This window comes from Megalops cyprinoides, chromosome 6 (genome assembly GCF_013368585.1).
Source record: "Megalops cyprinoides isolate fMegCyp1 chromosome 6, fMegCyp1.pri, whole genome shotgun sequence".
Classification (NCBI taxonomy): domain Eukaryota; kingdom Metazoa; phylum Chordata; class Actinopteri; order Elopiformes; family Megalopidae; genus Megalops; species Megalops cyprinoides.
Genome location: NC_050588.1, coordinates 17,812,564 through 17,832,169, shown reverse-complemented (window position 1 = coordinate 17,832,169; position 19,606 = coordinate 17,812,564). Strand labels below are relative to the sequence as shown.

At 38.5% G+C, this 19,606-nt stretch overlaps 1 protein-coding gene across 1 annotated transcript; it reads right to left on the bottom strand.

Moving 5' to 3' along the window:
- Positions 1-3,029: 3,029 nt before the first annotated feature.
- Positions 3,030-19,401, bottom strand: LOC118778845 (myosin heavy chain, fast skeletal muscle-like). Its single transcript, XM_036530606.1, has 41 exons — positions 19,386-19,401; positions 18,700-18,747; positions 17,948-18,163; positions 17,191-17,334; positions 16,954-17,110; positions 16,756-16,783; positions 16,378-16,489; positions 16,199-16,291; positions 16,013-16,076; positions 15,820-15,918; positions 15,632-15,735; positions 14,893-15,031; positions 13,917-14,035; positions 13,422-13,571; positions 13,107-13,277; positions 12,710-13,016; positions 12,312-12,379; positions 11,894-11,981; positions 11,557-11,674; positions 11,172-11,295; positions 10,824-10,960; positions 10,173-10,428; positions 9,801-10,043; positions 9,539-9,715; positions 9,167-9,312; positions 8,979-9,069; positions 8,508-8,897; positions 8,300-8,426; positions 8,096-8,214; positions 7,640-7,836; positions 7,372-7,555; positions 7,092-7,257; positions 6,605-6,729; positions 6,034-6,342; positions 5,742-5,945; positions 5,241-5,366; positions 4,656-4,826; positions 4,384-4,488; positions 4,202-4,297; positions 3,285-3,416; positions 3,030-3,155 (listed from the first exon to the last, which is right to left on the bottom strand). The coding sequence occupies exons 3-41, from the start codon at positions 18,149-18,151 to the stop codon at positions 3,135-3,137; spliced, it is 5,811 nt and encodes a 1,936-aa protein (XP_036386499.1). The 5' UTR covers positions 18,152-18,163; positions 18,700-18,747; positions 19,386-19,401; the 3' UTR covers positions 3,030-3,134.
- Between the last annotated feature and the right edge of the window lie 205 nt (positions 19,402-19,606).

The window sequence follows — 19,606 nt, the reverse complement described above, 5'->3', positions numbered from 1 at the left end:
TCCAAGATTGTTTGCAACAGAGTGCTATTGCAGGTGAGTTTCAGGTTTATTTTTACAATGCTATTGCTATTGTTTGCAAGTCTGTCAAAATATAGAAATATCACTGTTTCTTAATAATAGAAAGTTAATGCAATCAATCTCACCACCTGGCTTGAACAAGCAGAAAATAACGGAGAGCGTCATATTTTGATCACTTCAGTTGACATGTTTTTAGCAACTGTTAAGTGAATCCCAGGTATACTGTAGGCTGCTTTGCTGTAAGATGTTGGTAGATTTTCTAGCAATTTTAAATGGCAAATATCAGCACAAATGTGAGTTTCAGTTCCCCTTGGTGGTCTTCTCAGAAAACAAATTTAGTGACAATCAAACACAGAAATGCATAACGAGAATATTGTACATTGAAGAAATAGGGATGAATTGTCCCATTCTCTGATTGGTGTGGTGCTTTACAAGAAAGATAGTCTTTATGTTTTGTTTCCATTCAGATTATTTTGTCTAGGCGCCAGTAGATATCAGGACGACTGCTGAAAAGGATCCTCTAGTCTTCTCAGTCAGCGGGCCATCAGAGAATTGACACCGGGAAACTACAAACCTCAGGGGGAGCAGAATGTCCAAGGTACAGTTCCTGTTTGGTGCAGGCTGATGCCGGATGATCATGAGAACAGCGAGATGTAATTGAATGTTCCTATGGCGTCTCTTAGAACTGAGAGCCTCTCAGCTCTGTAAGTCATGCATTCACATGTGGTAAAATTACAGAGGCCCATTCTGATTTTAAGACTAAATATCCTGAATTTTATGCTATGTTTTGGGAGGCGATCAGTTGACAGGGCTGCTGAACTAGGAGAATGATCTTAAAATGGTTGTCACTATTGATACAAAGTAATGAATTAATGCATTAAACTAGTTTGAAATTGTTGCCATTATTTCAAAAGTATCAACTCTACAATCCATTTTGGAGCCTATCACATGAAGACATATTGTCCCCAAAATGGATGTGCTTTTTCACAGAAATACAGGTAAAAGCTTGCATTGATTTGACAATTTTAACCTTTGACAATTTTGAAGATCATATTTAATTAGGAATTGAAAATGTCATTTGCAGACTAAAGTAATAACAGGGTGAGTTACACACAAATGTAAAACACTTATTTTCCCTGAGTCAGTGATAACACTTGTAAGTAGGTCTGCCATTAAAAATATTAATATCAAAATAAAACCAGGTCCAACTTTAAACGCTCTACCTCTAGGGTGACTAGTCTTTCCAATTAAACTGGGACAGTCTTTTACAAGGATCTGTCCTTTGTCCTGACACATGAGTCATTGGGATGCTGTTTGTCCCAATAATTAGAGCAACAGTAAGATTTGGTGGCTGAAATTAATTACATCAAATCTCATGTAAGCAGTCTACATTGAGAGAGAATTTCTTAATGTCATATAGGCCAGACAATCTCAAACTGAGGTCTACAGCCTCCTGGAGTTCTGTGAAGGAATGCCAGGGGTCCACAGCAATATGGGAAAATTAGGAGGAAAAGGGAATGTTAATCACACATTTAAATTAGATTTCATTATTTCATATTATAGAATTGTTTTAGTAACCTTGTCTGGTTGACATGTGAATCCAAATGTCCTTTTTGGGGCCAAAACCTCTCTCACATTTTGATGTTTGAAGTCAAATGCGATGAAAGCTATGCTTTATTTTGTATAATATAATAACATTATAAATTATATAATTTAAAAACAAGATTTATCATTGCTTAGGATTTTATTTTTCATGAGAAGATGATATGACACTGGCAAAAGTGAAAACATGTTATAATCTGGATGCATATATTCAATAGAAATGTGACATTTGATATCCTGTCCTTAAAAGTATGTTCTTATAAGGAGCAAATACAAATATAGCTGTTTGCTCAGCTAAGCCCTCAGAACATGGCTATTTCTCAGTGAGTGCTATGAGCTTAACTGTAGAGCAAGTTTGTAATTGTCTTTAAATGCAATTCACTTTAATCTCACACCCCTATTGTAAAGTTAGCTTCAGTAGAATATCAGATCTAATAGTGACCTATTATCTCATAATGATCAATAAAATTTCTGAAGATTTGTTGACTTCAAGTGACTTGAAAGGCAAGTGCCATTTCACATTAATTTGTGTCATCGTTGATTTCATACAATTGTGTTGCATACAAGTGCATGCACATGGCTGTATGTGACTTTAGATAATGGATATACAGTATGTGTCCAGTATTGATAATTAACTTGGATTAGCAAGGTGTATGCATAGCTTGTGTGGATAAGAAATACCCTTGTACATGAGATGATGTTTTTAATCGCTGCATTGATCAATGGATTGACAGACTTGGATTACTCTGCCATGCATGAACACGCATGTTCACTCAAGACATTGCTATTTGTGTTGGGAGTTTTACTTAAGAGTAGGGTTTCATCTGCCTTTGATACTCAGCTGCAATACTCAGTCTCTTATAGTTTGTGTGACAAGTGAAGCCAAATACAGAGAGAACTCAAGACTCAAGACACAAGAGATTTGGTTAAAAGAAAATACCTTTACAAGAGATTTGCGAGAAATGAAATGGGCTTGGGCAAGCGTACACAAACTAGACATGGCAACTCAAGACTAAGCAAAGATATGAACTAAAGGGAGTACTTAAATAACAGAGAGCACAGGTGTAAACAATAACCAGTCAACACTGTGGTGGCCAACCTGAGAAGAAGCAGCTACATTCCGAACTGTTTGCTTTAGAAGAATATCAGTTTCAAAGGCAAGTTAATTTGTACTGTTATATAATGATTTATCAAGCAATATGTCTGGGGGCATTTAAATATAATAATAGCTGGTGTTTAAAAGACATCACTGCAAGATGTCAGGGTTTAAACATGGGAAGATGGGGTGTAATTATTCTGTCATGAAGCTACAGCTGTCTGTGCAAATGTGAGAGATGTTTCTTTCAGTAATGTTGTGTTCATTTTGTGTGATAAAAAGATTATTGACAAAGCAAGAATACCAAATGAGGTGAGGATGAACTAGCTTTATTGACTGACTGCTACCATTACAACATTTCACTAGTCATTCATATTATATGAATACTTGTTATTGCTTCTCATCTGGATCTCAACCTTCATTCTGCGACCTCCTTGCCCTGAAAATGAATTTGATAGACCATTTAGAACCATTTACTATATCATTTCCTTTTATCCTACAACAACTCTCATTACCCATTTAAATTAACATATATCACGACAACAAAACCTTTCATATAATATAGTACCTTGCCGGCCTCACGGCTCTTGGCTCTCAGCTTGTTGACCTGGGACTCGGCGATGTCGGCACGCTCCTGAGCTTCCTCCATCTCATGCTGCACCTTCCTGTATCTGGACAGGTGAGTGTTGGCTTGCTCCTCCTGTTGAGGAGTCAAAAAATTCATGAGTAGATATATTTCACGTACTACATGTAGCAATAGATATAAGATTTAGAACAAATTTATGATTTCTCCTTTTCCAGACATCAGACATTTTACACTATTTTTTTATAAGCCACACCCAAGTGAAACAGGAAGAAGTAACCTCATTCTTTGACTTTTCTCTTTTTCTTGTGCAGTCATTAATTATTGACTTAATATAGCACAATTATTCCCTGAAATATGCAAACAAACTAAAACTGATGCCATGACTGCCAGCTTGATGGTGTTATCTTAGTCCATTAAAATTTGCTTGGAAAAATCTATAGTTCTCAACTTTTAATGTAGTCCAGTACTATTTCATTCTCTGGGAACATCAAATATATGGTATAAATTGCTGTGATTCAGTTAAATAATATCCTGATAGAGATTAATGTGTTGAGACCTAATCAATGACATGAAATTCCTGAAACTCCTGAAATTTACCCCTATCCTCTACTTACAACATGTTACATTGCATTCAGGCTGCACTTGAGTCTTTTCCATGGAATATTAGACTTACCGCAAATTTTATTTTATTTTATTTTCATTTTACAATAAATCACTTCATGAAGGAGAACAGTGACATGTTTAAATCAGATCGTATCAGTAATCTCTCACTTTGTAAGAAAATTCGTAGAACTATTACAAAAAGATTCCACTGAAATTTCAAAGCTTATATGTTTAAATACATACATATTTTCCCACTATACCATTATTAGCTACTTTTTATGGAATATTAGATTTACCGCTTCCTCAGCCTGCCTCTTGTAGGCCTTCACTTTCAGCTGCAGTTTGTCCACCAGATCTTGGAGTCTGTGAACGTTCTTCTTGTCCTCCTCAGTCTACAGTGAGCAGAGATGATTTAAAAGAAGTACTGCGTTGTCATTCTGGAGTGCAGTCTATTTTGTAAAGATGGGTTGATTTTTACCTGGTAGGTAAGCTCTTTGACTCTCCTCTCATATTTACGGACACCTTTAACTGCATCGGCTCCACGTCTCTGTTCAGCTTCAACTTCACTTTCCAGCTCACGCACCTTGAAGTAAATAGTAAAAAATTGTAGAAAAAAGTATTGATAATTGTCACAGTAAAGCTGAAACTTGGCTGTATAAACAGATGGTTATGAGTATTGGGCCCTTGTGTAGAGTCTGTCCATGAGTTTCATGTGGTCCTCGAAAAACTTTAATGGATAGTTTAGGTTACCCTTGCTTCCAGTTTCTGGAGCTGTTTCTTTCCGCCCTTCATGGCCAGGCTCTCAGCCTCATCCAGACGGTGCTGCAGGTCTTTGACTGTGACTTCCAGGTTCTTCTTCATCCTCTCCAGGTGAGCACTGGTGTCCTGCTCCTTCTTCAGCTCCTCTGCCATCATAGCTGCCTGGAATTTGCACAACATGGATGTCTCTTAACTTCATTTACCATTTCTTAAAAGAACCTTCTACTCTCAGAGTATTACTGATCACAGCAATCAAATGAGTATAGCCCATAGACTATTGTGAGCAACTGCAATTGAGCAAGACACTAGAATTGCAGAGCACAGGCCTCAAGTGGAATGTGGATATTGCACTCTAAGAGAAGATAATTTACCTCTTTCATACAATGTAAAATTATGCTGTGAACAATTGAATGATTATATGAGTGGAGGTATATAATTATATGAGTGGGGGTATGAAAGATACAATTTTAAGGTTCAGTTTTCAGGTTCATTTTAAGGTAGTTCAGTAAAACAATGATAACATATATCAACAAAAAGAAATGCAGTGATTATAAAATTAAAGTAAATGTCACTCACATCAGTGATAGCCTTCTTGGCCTTCTCCTCTGCATTTCTTGCTTCCTGGATGGTGTCGTCAACTTCACCTTGGACCTGAACAAGGTCACTCTCCAGCTTCTTCTTGGTGTTGATGAGGCTGGTGTTCTGGAAAATTGCATTTGTTTAGTATTAGGGTTGTAAGGTAAGAACAAGAAAATGGAGCAGTATTTGGCTTTCATAAAAGAATGACAGTTTTGACAAAAGGTTCCCAATAAAGACAAGGGGCTTAAAAATCAGTAATGCAAAAAAACATTCTGTGTTCTTCTTTGTCCTCTACAGAAAAGAAATTGATACAAGGCATGCCATTTTCATCTGAGAAATTAAAAAGCCTTTATTACAATGCTCAACTAAGAAGTCCTCTACCGACATGTTGCACCTAATACACCCTTAGTTTGTTTGATAGATTGTGATGTACTTCATCATGTTCATCACAAAAACAAAGTCAGACAAAAACATAAAGGAATGACTTTCTGTACTCACCTGGGAGTGCAGCAGGGTTACACGCTCGCTTGCATCGACAAGCTCCTGCTCGGCCACTTTGCGGCCTCTCTCTGTCTGCTCCAGGGCAACCCTCAGTTCCTCTATCTCAGCCAGCATCAGGTTGTTCCTGCGCTCCACCATGGCAACCTGCTCCTTCATGTCCTCCTGTCCTCTGATTGCATCATCAAGGTGCAGTTGAGCATCCTGAAAGAGAGATCAATTAAAGGAATTCTGTATGAAAAGACTCAACTCATTGAGCTCAGCCCTGTAACTATGGGTAATATACAAATACCTTGAGCTGTCCTTGGACATTCCTCAGTTGTTTTAGGGCTTCAGTGGCCTGGCGGTTGGCGTGGCTCAGCTGAATCTCCATCTCATTGAGGTCTCCCTCCATCTTCTTCTTGACTCTGAGAGCATCATTCCTGCTTCTGACCTCAGCGTCAAGAGTGGTCTGCATGGAGTCGATCACCCTCTGGCTGTTCCTCTTGATCTGCTCCATCTCCTCATCTTTCTCTGCAAGCTTCCTGTCAATTTCACTCTTGACCTGATTTAGTTCAAGCTGAATACGGAGAATCTTGGACTCCTCATGTTCCAGTGTTCCCTGTAAAATGAATGAGACAGTAATATGTATTGCAATACATACTGAAGAGCTCAAAGCTTTCGATTGATGGAGTAGGAGTTAAAAATGTCAGTTTCTTGGGCAGGTATTCCTTAAATTATGAATTGTCTCCTTTTAATTTCTTCTCAGCTTGAAAGCAGATGGAATAATCTGCATGAAAAGCACTGAGTAATTTTGTTATTTATTAGCAAATACTTGAGGAAGGAGTACACCAAGATTCATTAATAAGTCTATCTTTGATTACCTCTGCTTCCTCGAGAGCAGTCTGAATTTCTGATTTCTCAGTCTCCGCCGTTTTCTTTGCTTTCTCCAGCTCATGAATGGTCTTTCCAGTCTCTCCAATCTGTTCAGTCAGGTCGGAAATCTCATCTAGATGGACACATATTTGATAACGATTTAAATAGGATTAGGTAAGTATGATTCTGAGTATACTTTAAATTAATATAGCACATTTCTTCCAAAGATCTCTAATCACTTTAGATTTCCATTACTAATTTTTGTAATCCTTGAAAGTTTATTAGATTGCTACAGGGAATGTATATATTTTTATTATGAATTATTACAGTTGATCATTAGATAAACCTCAGTAACTGAATGTTAGAACGAGTATGAATAAAAGTACGTACGTCAAATTTCGAAGGGGTCCACTCTAGCTACCATTAATGTATTATACTTCTGGGTATATGTTCTAGTCTGAATACTGATTGTATTTATAACTTTTCAGTACGTACGCTGCAAGTTCTTGTTCTCTCGCTTCAGTGTCTCCAGGTGGTCAAGAGCTTCTTCATAGGAATTCTTCATCTTGAACAGCTCAGTGCTGAGAGAACGGGCCTCTTTCTGTGCTCCTTCTAGTTCTGCCTGGCCTTCCTCATACTTCTGCTTCCATTCTGCCAGAACCTGGAAAAGTGATGATAAAGTTGTTAATGAACCATGAAATAAGTCTATACTGTAAAACCTAATTGTAACCCACAGCAGAGATGATAATTCCCTATACTGGAATGTTGGATTTACCTTGTCAAAGTTCCTCTGCTTCTTGTCAAGGTTGGCAGCCTGGGCATTTGCCCTCTCCACATCAATCATGAGATCCTCCACTTCACCCTGCAGTCGCTGCTTGGTCTTCTCCAGAGAGGCACACTTGGAGTTCACAGCCTCAATGGATTCCTCTGCATCCTGGAGACGCTGGGCAAGCTTTTTCCTGTAGAGAGTGACATTTTCATTAACTATCATAGATTTCTCATAATCAGTGAATCCAATATGATACTGTAAAGAGTGAAGTTACTTGGCCTCCTCCAGTTCCTCAGTGCGCTGGATGGCATCAGTTTCATATTTGGTTCTCCACTGAGCTACCTCACTGTTGGCCTTGGACATTCCACGCTGCAGCTCAGCCTTGGCCTCCTGCTCCTCCTCAAACTGCTCCCTCAGCAGGTCACAGTCATGGCGTGCTGATTGCAAACCATGGGCCAGGGCGTTCTTGGCCTTAAAGGCAACACATGAGTTATAATAAAAAAGAAGGACTGAATATATATGTGGAGTGTCCTGGAAAACAGATGCTCATTTATAGTATTGTTTACCCCATTTTAACATGAGAAGACATGTGCTGAAATGCCATTCTTTAACTTAACATGTTGACAGAAAGACTTGAATACAGGGTAACCTCATTGACAGTTTATCAGTTTAATCAGACAGATTATCAAAATTTTAAGGATAATCCTCAACTCCAGGTGTTCTGTATTACCTTGACTTCCTCTTCAATGTGCCTCTTGAGTTCCTCAATCTGCTGTGTGTAGGCTTGCTTGCCTCTTGTCAGCTGAGAGACTAGAGCCTCCTTTTCCTCCAGTTGGCGGGTGAATTCACCTGAGTAAATAAAAGTTGTGTGGAACTCTTCACTATTGCTGTATGAGAAGTAATTAGATCCAAAAGGCTGATGTAATGTACTTACCATTCTCTGTTTGAAGTCTTGCTTTTTGTGCATTGATGTCATTCAGTTGGCGCAAATACTCATCACTCTTGGTCTTGAGTTCACTCAGTTGGTCTTCCAGGGTACGGCACATTTTCTCAAGGTTGCCCTTTCAAGAAGTATATTTAAAGTTATTTCAAGTTAAATGTATCCTGCTAATGAATGCTTATGAAATATTCCCTCCCTATACCTTTGATTTGGCGACAGCCTCCATGTTACTGGACAGGTCATCAATTTCCATTTTGTATTCACTCTTCTCCTTTTCCAGCTTCTGCTTGACACGCTGAAGGTTGTCGATTTGCTCTCCCAGTTCTGCAACACTGTCGGCCTGCTTCTTGCGCAGAGCAGAAGCTGTGGCCTCATGCTGCAAGGTAGACTCTTCAAGATCACGGCGCAGCTTCTGGAACTCAGCCTCACGCTTCTTGTTCATCTCAATCTGAGCAGCAGTGGCACCACCAGCTTCTTCTAGCCTCTCACTGATCTCCTCAAGTTCCCTGGAGAGATCAGCTCTCTGCTTCTCAACCTTGGCCCGAGCAGCACGCTCAGCCTCGATTTCTTCCTCCAGCTCCTCAATACGAGCCTATGGAGAACAATGATGTTGGTTAGAGTTGAACATATGTTTAGCATTAATACATGGACTGTTAAGGTTTTCAGAAATTACCTGGAGCTCCTTAATCTTCTTTTGAAGCTGAGCACCCAAAGATTGTTCATCCTCAATCTTGCTGATAAGTTGGCTTGTCTCAAAATCTTTCCTGTCGAAAAGAAACAACATAGATCATTGATCAATATGTTTCCAGTTTTTTTGGCAGTTCTTTTTAGTATTTCGTTTTCTTTTGCATTCCTTCTTACTTTTTGATCTTCTCCTCTGACTGTTGCTTGTCATTCTCCAAATCCATTATAGATTCCTGAGCCAGTTTCAGATCACCTTCAAGCTTTCTCTTTGCCCTCTCAAGGTCCATGCGAAGCTTCTTCTCTTGCTCCAGAGAACCTTCCAGCTGTTTCATATAAAAGCAGGTTATGTCATAAGGCGAAGTCCATATTAACTTTTCAGCCATTGTCTTTTTAATTGTCAGTACAAAATGCACAGGGTAATGGGTTACATCAATGGATCAGATCAATGGGTTAGAGTGTTTCTGAAGTTGCTCCTAGTGGTTCAAAATGCTCTATGTTCTATGGCTCATTTTAAATTGCACCTATCAAAATATGTAAATGACGTCTTACATCATCAACTTGTTGCTCAAGCTTGGTCTTGGCTTTGGTCAGAGTATTGACTTTGTCCTCCTCTGCCTGGAGATCATCAAGAGTCTGCTGGTGTGCCTCCTGGAGGGCTTTCTTCTCCTTGGTCAGCTTGGCAATGCTCTCATCTTGAGTGGCCATCTCTTCAGTCAGGTTTTTCACCTAAATGAATTAATGTCACACTCTGTTAGTAATACACTGGTAAAGTGGAAAAAACAAATAAAGACTGCATTGATGAATTATAAACCTTATTTTCTGTGGCATGTTTCTCCTTCTCCACTTTGGCCAAGGTGAGCTCTAAGTCATCAATGTCTTTCTTCAGCTCAGAGCACTCATCCTCCAGCTTCCTCTTCTTGGCTGTCAGCTCAGCATTGATTTCCTCCTCATCCTCCAGTCTCTCATTTGTCTCTTTGAGTTTAGCTTCGAGCTGGATCTTAGCTTTGATGAGTCCCTCACATCTTTCCTCAGCGTCAGAGAGGCTTTCAACTTCCTATAAGTGAAACAAAAATGCAACACTCAAGCATGAAGAGACATTAGTTTAGATTAGTGTAGACTGATTTTTTTCCACTGATAATATAAATATGAGTTCAATGTTCTCTAAATCATTATGTCAACTCACAGCTGCTACTTGTAATTGCAGGTCGTTCTTTTCCTGCAGCAGAGAAACCATTTTCTCCTCAAGCTCCTTCTTCTTGGCTAATGCCTTTGCCAGCTCTTCTTTGGTCTTTTCAAAATCTTCCTTCATGTTGGCCATCTCTTTCTCAGCTTCAGCGCTCTTCAGAAGTGGCTTGATCTTGAAGTATAGCTTCATCCATGGCCAATGTTTCACATTCATGAATGAGCGGATGTTGTATTGGATGGAGTATATGGACTCCCTGTTACAGGAATATAACAATCAGGCAACAGTTAAACTGAAGTTTATGCCATTTTTCTAAGAAGAATCTCATCCTTGAACACTCTAGCACTATAAAACAATCTACAGTACATCAGTTGACGATTTTTTGACAGTTCAAAGACATACATTTAGACTGGGCCTTGATGGTGCCTTAAATTCACTGCCTTCCTTTAAATTACTTTGTCTATCAAAATTACATTGTGTAAATAAATGGTTTGGTTGTTCTTTTTACTTTAAAAGATGTGCCTCTTAAAAAGAGTAATCAGTACTAACCCCTGAATAAATTGAACCCTCAGTATATTTTTCTAATATATTACCACAGAGGACCAATAGGTAATTCTTATTTTTGATGAGTTTTTGTATAAAAATGTATACCTCCTCTCCATCATCTTAACAAACTCCCTTCTCATGAGGAAACCACGGCACAGGGCCTGAGTCATGGTAACCAGTATTGCCAGTTTGTCATCTCTCATCTCTTCCAGGGTACCCAACAGACCAGCTTTGAAGAACACCTGTAGTAATGTATAGTCAATATCTAAACATGAGACAAGATTGAAGACTATCAAAACATGTTGTAATGAAGTCAACATGGTACTGAAGTGTGTTCATTCTGATTTAAACCTCCACACATGTGATGCTTATAATAAATTACCATTGCAAGTTACAGAAATTATATGTATTCTGAGAAGTGCCTCTGACACCCTCAAACATGAAGTTTCTTACCTTCGTGTGCCCAAACTTGTACTGAGTGTGGTCCACATCAATGGATCCCAGGAGCTTCTCAGAAGCCTTCTTGTTGTCAATGAACTGTCCCTCAGGGATCACACTAGCATTCAATACTTTGTATCTAAAATAAAAGTAATGGTTGTAATGATGGAGAGGACATGCTCAGAAATTACTCAAGGGAATCTTCCATTTAAATGCAGGTATTTCTAGATTTGGAATTGTGTCTTATTATTACATTTAAAAAACGTAGAGGTCTTTAAACAGGTTATTATCATGCTACACTTTACAATTTAGCAATACAACAGCAGTATCTAACCTACAGATCCTAGGTCCACAAGCATAGTATGAATTCTAATTAATATAGCTATAATGAGAAAATTACCTCTGCTTGAAGTCACCATAGAGGATTCTGCTGGGGAAGCCCTTTCTGCAGATTCTGATACCTTCTAGCACACCATTACACCTCAACTGGTGGATGACCAGGAAGTTCTCCATGAGACCTGGAAAACAAGAAGACATTCACATTATATGTTCAAACATTGTACCAAAAGTACAGAATATAATACTCCCACACTGAAGTTGTGTTGACTTCACTGAATCCTTTTTGATTCGCCTTGAAAAGAGGATTGATCAACCAGTTAAACATAGCATGTCCACTTTCTTGCAGTTTTTCATATTCGGACCTAAACTTTTGGATTAACGATGAGTATATTGCCTACCTGGTGTCTTTGATTCATTAGGAATCAAGCATCGCACAAAGTGAGGATGAGTGCTTCTTAAATTGGTCATCAGCTTGCCCAAATTCTCCTGTGGGACAGAGGGTGGTGTAGTATTAAAACGGAGAATGCATTTGGTTTGTTTATTTCATTCATATTGTGAATAGAGTTAAGTTGTGCCTACTATCACTTTTTAACTGATGCATTTCCAAATCTAATTGAAAGGAAACCAACTGATTTTCATTTTATGCTTTTTAGTATTCCAGAGCAAGTTCATGTAATGTGTAATTATTTCTACATTTTCTTCAGCACATTTTTAAGAGAAGATACTGTGACAGTAAGAGTGCTTTATTTCATGACATCAAATTGGTACTTAAATCACAGAAGTGTGGTTTCAGTTGCATTGAAGTGCATACAGTACCCTGAACAGAGCAGACACAGTCTGGAAGGAGCCACCCTTCTTCTTGCCGGCCTTTTTGCCACTAGCCTCTGTTCACACAAGATTTGTACACACATTTGTACACATCATATTTCATGCAATATTTAACTGCACAGCTTTTTCCATTTACTTCTTTTGCATGACTAACCATAAATACATGCCTATACTGACAGCATTTTAAAAATACCAGCATGAATGTATTAACATCCAGAAGCCTAGAAATGTGAAATGTGTAAATTGTTCCTTTAGTTGACTGAAAAAGTGAATCTTTGACTTTTACTTCAGTTTGTATTTGGTCAGATATGATAAAATAAAATTTCCCAAGGTGTGAATACATAGGATGGAGACTCTGCTAATCACAACAGAAATAAATACACTACCATCTGCACCGGCATGGGCAGCATACAGGTGAGCCAGCAGTTTGACTGATGACTTCTGGTACAGCTGTACGACTGAGTCGTTCAGGGGGTCCTTGTTCTTGTCCAGCCAGCCAGCAACATTGTAGTCCACAGTGCCAGCATAGTGCACCAGAGAGAAGTGGGCTTCAGCCTTGCCTTTGGCAGGCTTGGGCTTCTGGAAGCAATTGGTTTTGCCCAGGTGTTGGTCATAGAGCTTGTTTTTGAAGGTTGTGTCTGAAGCCTTGGGGAACATGCACTCCTCTTCAAGAATGGAGAAGATGCCCATCGGCTGTTGTAGGAAGAATATTCCCATGAGTTTGCTTCAGGAGAATAAGAGAAGAGGTTTATGACTGTCAATAATAATGGTCGTCACTCTTACCTTCTCAATGAGCTCAATGCAGGCAGCCAAGTCCATACCGAAATCAATGAACTCCCATTCAATGCCCTCCTTCTTGTACTCCTCTTGTTCCAGAACAAACATGTGATGGTTGAAAAACTGTTGCAGTTTCTCGTTGGTGAAGTTGATGCACAGCTGCTCCAGGCTGTTGAACTACAATTTTGGGAAAAAAAAGAAAGTTGACCGATTACAATTTGCAGTTTATAATTTACAATACTTAAAGTTGATCCAAATTGAAAATAGAAAATGTTTAATGAAATAAAACTATAGTCAATGTTAATGGAATCCTCCACTCACATCAAAGATCTCAAATCCAGCAATATCCAGCACACCGATGAAGAACTGTCGTGGCTGCTTTGTGTCCAACATCTCGTTGATGCGAATGACCATCCACAAGAACATTTTCTCATAGACAGATTTGGACAGAGCCATGACAGAATTGTGGACCTAATCACAAAGAGGAAAAAACAAATAGAAATGCCAACTCATACTAATAACTCACATAACTAAATAATATTTCTTCATTATTTTTATTTCAAGTTTGTCAAACATTCCTTAAACCATTATAATAGATGTTAAGAAATTTATTCTATACAGCAAGGCATTCCATAACTGCAAAGCCTTGTTGCCAATGCCTTGTGGTAATGCTATGCCTTTGCATAGCAAGGCATAGTAACTGTGTCTGGAGAACTGGAGAGATCAGGTCATTAAATGCAACAGAGTATTTGGGGGAAGAACACATCTTTACATACATTACCTACCATGAACACAGTTAAAATGTAAGTATTGTACCTGCGGTACAGTCTGCCCCTTGGTCACATACTCGTTTCCGACCTTCACTCTGGGGTAACACAGAGCTTTCAGCAGGTCAGATGAGTTCAGGCCCATGAGGTAAGAAATTTTATCTGCCTCTGTAATGAAGAGAATTAAGTATGTATCGTATGTCCTCTAAAAATCAACGATAATTTTTGCATGTTCAAAAGAAAGACTGGAAATGTAAATGATACCATTGAGCCCACTTAATGCACCTCATAACTCACAATTATTGTGTGGCACATGATCACTGATTTGATTTGATTGATATCAATTCATACTATTTCAGATATGTACAGGATGTAGAAGAGTTTTCTCATCCACATTAGCGACTATTTTATGCTGTCTACAGAAATAAGGTTGACTCTCCCTGCTTTCTAGTAGTGAATGCACTCATGTAGGTGAATTTTTCATTCAATGTCTCAGGTAATTAATTTTTATTTTCTAGTTAAGGGCCTGGTGTTCCAGTATACATGACTATAAAAAACCTAGGAGTGTCAAGGAGCTGTCCCTTGTTTTTTAAATGGCTAATTTTAGATTCCACTTAAAATCCTAAATACTCTTCAGACAATTTTTAAATCAAGGGAAGATAAATGTAATCACAATTTGTCAAAAGAGCTATAAGCACCAAAGAAAGGTGCCCAAGCACAAAAATGGCAATCTAATGATGACAAAATCGAGTCTCACAGCTGTCGTGATTTACATGTTTACAGTTCATATGAAATATATTTTTTCTTCTTTTTTATGAAATGAATTTCCAACACTGCATCTGTATGATGTGACCAGTGATAGCCAAATTTGGTATGGTGACACATTCCATAAAGAGTCAGTTAAATCAAACTGATTAGTGAGGCCTGAAATCCACGTTCATTAAGACAGACACTTGCCTCTTTGCCTAGATTATTTCTGTGCTTTTTTTGACTAAAATCTTATGACATTAAAACTTAAACTATACCCTCAGTGCCATCGGGCTCAGCCTGCTCTTCACGCTGCTTCTGCTTAAACTTCATGTTCCCATGATGCATCACTGCACCAGTCAGCTTGTAGATGCCCATCTTTTCCTCAGCATTGAAGCCCAAGATGTCAATGGCAGTCTGTGTGATTGGAAACAGAAGCATGTTATGAGCTTTTGACAGTTGTATATTTTGCCAGTAAGATCTGTTCTATACTTAATTCTGGTGCAGACTGCTATTTTGTTCTGTACTTATGAATGTACATATGCATGTTATTAGCATTAACAATATTGTTTACACATACTGTTAGTGAGCAGAGTCAAAAACAAATAGGTCAGTGATTAAATATATTTTTATAAGCAGCTCCTGACACTAGACCTCCTTAAGCTGAATTGTTCGTGGAGAGTGGTTAGATTTTACATGGCATAAGAGCACATAGGTTGAATGTTTACATATTAGAAATATGTAAATACATGTTACATAATGTTTACACAGTGGTCATATTTTACCTGAATCATCTAAATCTGAGATTAGAGGATTTAGTTACTGGTTCTCTAAAAGCAGAGTGCAAATCTCTTACATTTTATCAGAAGTTATGGGCATACAGACAAAAATGTAACATGTTTATTCTGCTATGGGATGAATCATGCAGTCACAGAAGTTGTCATTGTTAATTGTAGACAAAAAATCACAGGTTATCTTCAGGAAAAAGAATGAAATATGAAAATCTGTCTCACTTACATCTGTAGCTATGAACTCCTCAACATCATTAATGCTTTTAACAGTGATTTCTCCTTGGCTGATCATAGGGTAATCATATGGGTTGGTGGTAATCAGAAGTGCCTCTGTGAGAAACAATAATTAGAAATGCATACATTTCTGAAATTTGACCAATAAAAATTAAGATCTTGATCCTCCAGATGTCCTACCCAACAGTTCAGGTTTGTGGCCCGTCATAAGCTGATAGAAGATGTGGTAGCTTCTCTCAGCTGATAGCTGGAATGTAACTCTTGACTTTTCCAGCAAATCTGTAGGTAGGGTATAATTTTTTCACATTTTGGAAATATTTTATTATACTCATTGGATATTTGATCAACTCTGAATGTCATCTTAGGAACTTACAGGTTTCAATATCAGCAGAAGCCAGCTTTCCTGTTGTTCCAAAATGAATTCTGATGAACTTCCCCTGAACATATAAGAAATTAGAGGAATTGAAGTGCTGCATCCTTTAAACTATGTTAAATAAAGTAAAGTAAATTTCATAATAATGTCAGTTATAACCAGCCTGAAATACATTTAAATACTTACAAAACGAGAGGAGTTATCATTCCTCACAGTCTTGGCATTACCATAAGCCTCCAGCAGGGGGTTCGCTGCGATGATTTGATCCTCCAGAGATCCCTACAGAAGACATCAGACACTTCAGATTCTGTATGTGTAGAAGCGTATTACTTTCTGACATACATGCACAATTGCTTGAGACTGACCTGCATCTTGCCAGGGACGGGCTCAGCTTTCTTTTGGCCAGACACTGCGATTGTCGCAAAGTACTGGATGACACGTTTGGTGTTCACAGTCTTTCCTGCACCAGATTCTCCACTGTGAGTGGACACAGATAATGATCATAGATTGAGAAGCATAGAAAATAGGCTTATACTATGTAAAGTGCATGCAAACATTTTTTTTAAATTGTGTTTAGTAAATTGGAAATAAATTAATTATATTCAAATTGAACTGAAACTGAGTAACACAGATGATTTTCGTTTTGATTCATTCAAAGAATCAGAATTTCTGTGGTTTTATTTTTTCTTGTATTTTCCCCTGTTGGCTATAATTACTATCATTAGCATATACAGTATACATACGTAATCAGGATGGACTGGTTTTCCCGATCTGCAAAAAGAAATCACATTTTCCCTCCATCAAAGCATTGTATGGTAACTGGCTCAGGAAGTTTTTCAGAAGAACATATTAGTATCAGAACATGTGGTGATTTGATATGAACTTTATATTAGTTCTCCACAGTAACTAATATACCTTATAACACCAGGAGATATTCTTACCAGTCAGCATGAACTGATAGGCATTGTCAGAGATGGAGAAGATGTGGGGCGGGGCCTCAATTCTCTTTTTGCCTCTGTATGCAACAACAACAATGGCATCGTACACTGGAAGCCACTTGTATGGATTCACAGTGACACAGAACAGCCCAGAGTATGTCTGAAACAGCAGAGGTCAATATTACTGCACATATTCACAAGAAACATTGACTGATAAAGTGAATTAACTAGGAAACCTACATAGATCATCCATGCTGCGTAACGCTCTTTGAGGTTATACAGCACAGCGGGCTCATTGAGGTGGGTCATCATGGCCATGTCCTCAATCTTATCGAATTTGGGAGGGTTCATTGGGTGGATGTCATCCTCCTTCACTGTGATTTTCTGTGGGATTCAAACAATGGTGAGGGGAAGGTTAGAAGAGAGTCTGTCTTCAGGGGTGTGTGTAGACTGACAGAAGGAGCTGTTATGCACTACAAATCCATATATTCTAATTCAGGAAGAAACATCACCTCATGGATGGATGACACTGATGTAATGGAGTCAACTCAATGCATTGATCCCTCAACACACATTTTGTCTCGATGCATGGAAAACATTATTTGTCTGGTGCACTACTGTGTGGGTTGCTTTACTTTCAAACACATTAGTCTTAATTTCAATCCTATTTAAGGAGATGTGGATGGTCAATAATGTAAATTGTTGGATGTGTCACTCAGTCAGATGTATTCCTTCCACATGTATTCCTTTCATGATAAGACTTTGTTTTTCACCGAGTGAGTTTCTTAAATATTTTGTCAATATAAACCAGTCAAACAGGGTACAAACATAGCAATGAATTCTGGTACACTTTGAATCATGTATGGTTTGCGGGAAAACTGATGTGTAGCTGTACGTACTTGCCCTCAAATATTTTGCCAGTATGGACCATCAGACAGTGCATCACAATGAATTTTGGTCAACTTTGAATTTGTAGGAAAACTGATGATGTACATACCTGCCCATCCAGGGTTTCAACGGTGGCTTTGCCACCCTCTCTGCTGATGAGTTTCCCTTTGAGGTACATCTCCTTGGGCTCAGCCACAAAGAAAGCTGTTTTAGCATCAAAGGGTGTGTTCTGGGCCTCAAGTCTCTCCTTCTCTGGCTTCCGGAGGTAGATGGCCGCTGGGCCAAAAACCTCCATCTCTGCATCCGTACTCATGATGGCGCTTCACTAGAGGAAAAACAGCAAATATCACTCATCTTGATATGGTATTTTTTTGCTGATTGAAAGCATCTTAAACAATGTCTCATATCCATTGTGTTCTCCATGGCCTGTGTTAGCCAGTCTGGACAGATGTGTTTTTGTCAGACAGGTTAGGCAACCTTTTCCATTGCAAATTGGGGTACAGATGCAATGGGTAGAGTTTACATTACGAAACCCCGAGGAGGTGGTTCAACTGTTCGTCACCCTATTTAGACATTAAAGTTGTTGACACTACCTGCCATAATGGGGGGTTGATGACATTTTCTGTGTTTTATGTAAATTCTCCCTCCAAGATACTTGCGTTTGTTTAAATGAGCTACAAAGGACACCAACAGGTTAAAGTTGGATCTCCTTTATTCTGTAGCTGCTTTGCTTTAGGTGTGGTGAATATGTTTAGGAAAGGTTTCTAATTCTTTATCTAACCCTGTTTGCAAGTGTTTGAAAAAAGTACTACCCCAAGGGTGCTTTTTAACACTGTTGTGCATACAGGAATATTTATTTACCTTTTTTGGAGCCACAAGAGAAAGGTAGTCGCTGGTGGCCTTTGGATCCTGAAAATGACAGTTCATTGTGTTCAGTTTGCCGTTAAATACCTTGTTTTTCAAATCTTAGTGTGATAGTGTGTTAAAGCACACTAATGTCACAAGCCCTTTATCCTTATTGTTGACACCTGGCCAATGAAGAAGTTGTATGTTTCATGAAATTAAGACAAAACGATTGGACATGGTAACATTAGATTTGTTGTTTTGATGTAAGGCTTGGACTGATAAATGATAACATGATCAATTTTTCTGTTGAGTGAGAGAGTACAGTGATACACTAGACTTCTGCCAAACTAAGTATCATATACAAGCACAATGATTTTAATAATGTGTAATAATGGTCTGGATCACCATCATTTACACTCAAAATTCAGCTTGTGCAATTCATTATTACACCACAAGACAAAAAGAAAGTCACATCAAAATTATATTTGGACAGATTTGTCAATGACACACCTAACATTTAACTGCAGGTTTTGAATAACTGACCTGAATGCAATTTCATTAAAAATGCATGCCACAATTTTGTACATATTGGTCTACTTGGACCCAAAAAAGGGCAGCAAGAATGAGGCTCATATTTATCAATTGTAAAATCTGTAGGCTGATTCTGAATCTGTAGCAGCATTACACCACATCTCACTCACCTTTCTAGGGTAGCAGTCACTCCCCCAGGGGAGGTCACTTCTGCTTTTTTATATAGCGAGATTTGTCTTCACTCAGCAGAATTGACCTGCTCTATTTGGTCATGTATTTTTGCCATCTTACCAGTGATCCTCCGCCAGCATCATTAACAGTGAAATTATTTTTGTCTATGATTAAGCATTTATAAGCTGGCAATATTACCTGCCACTCATTAATCAGACTA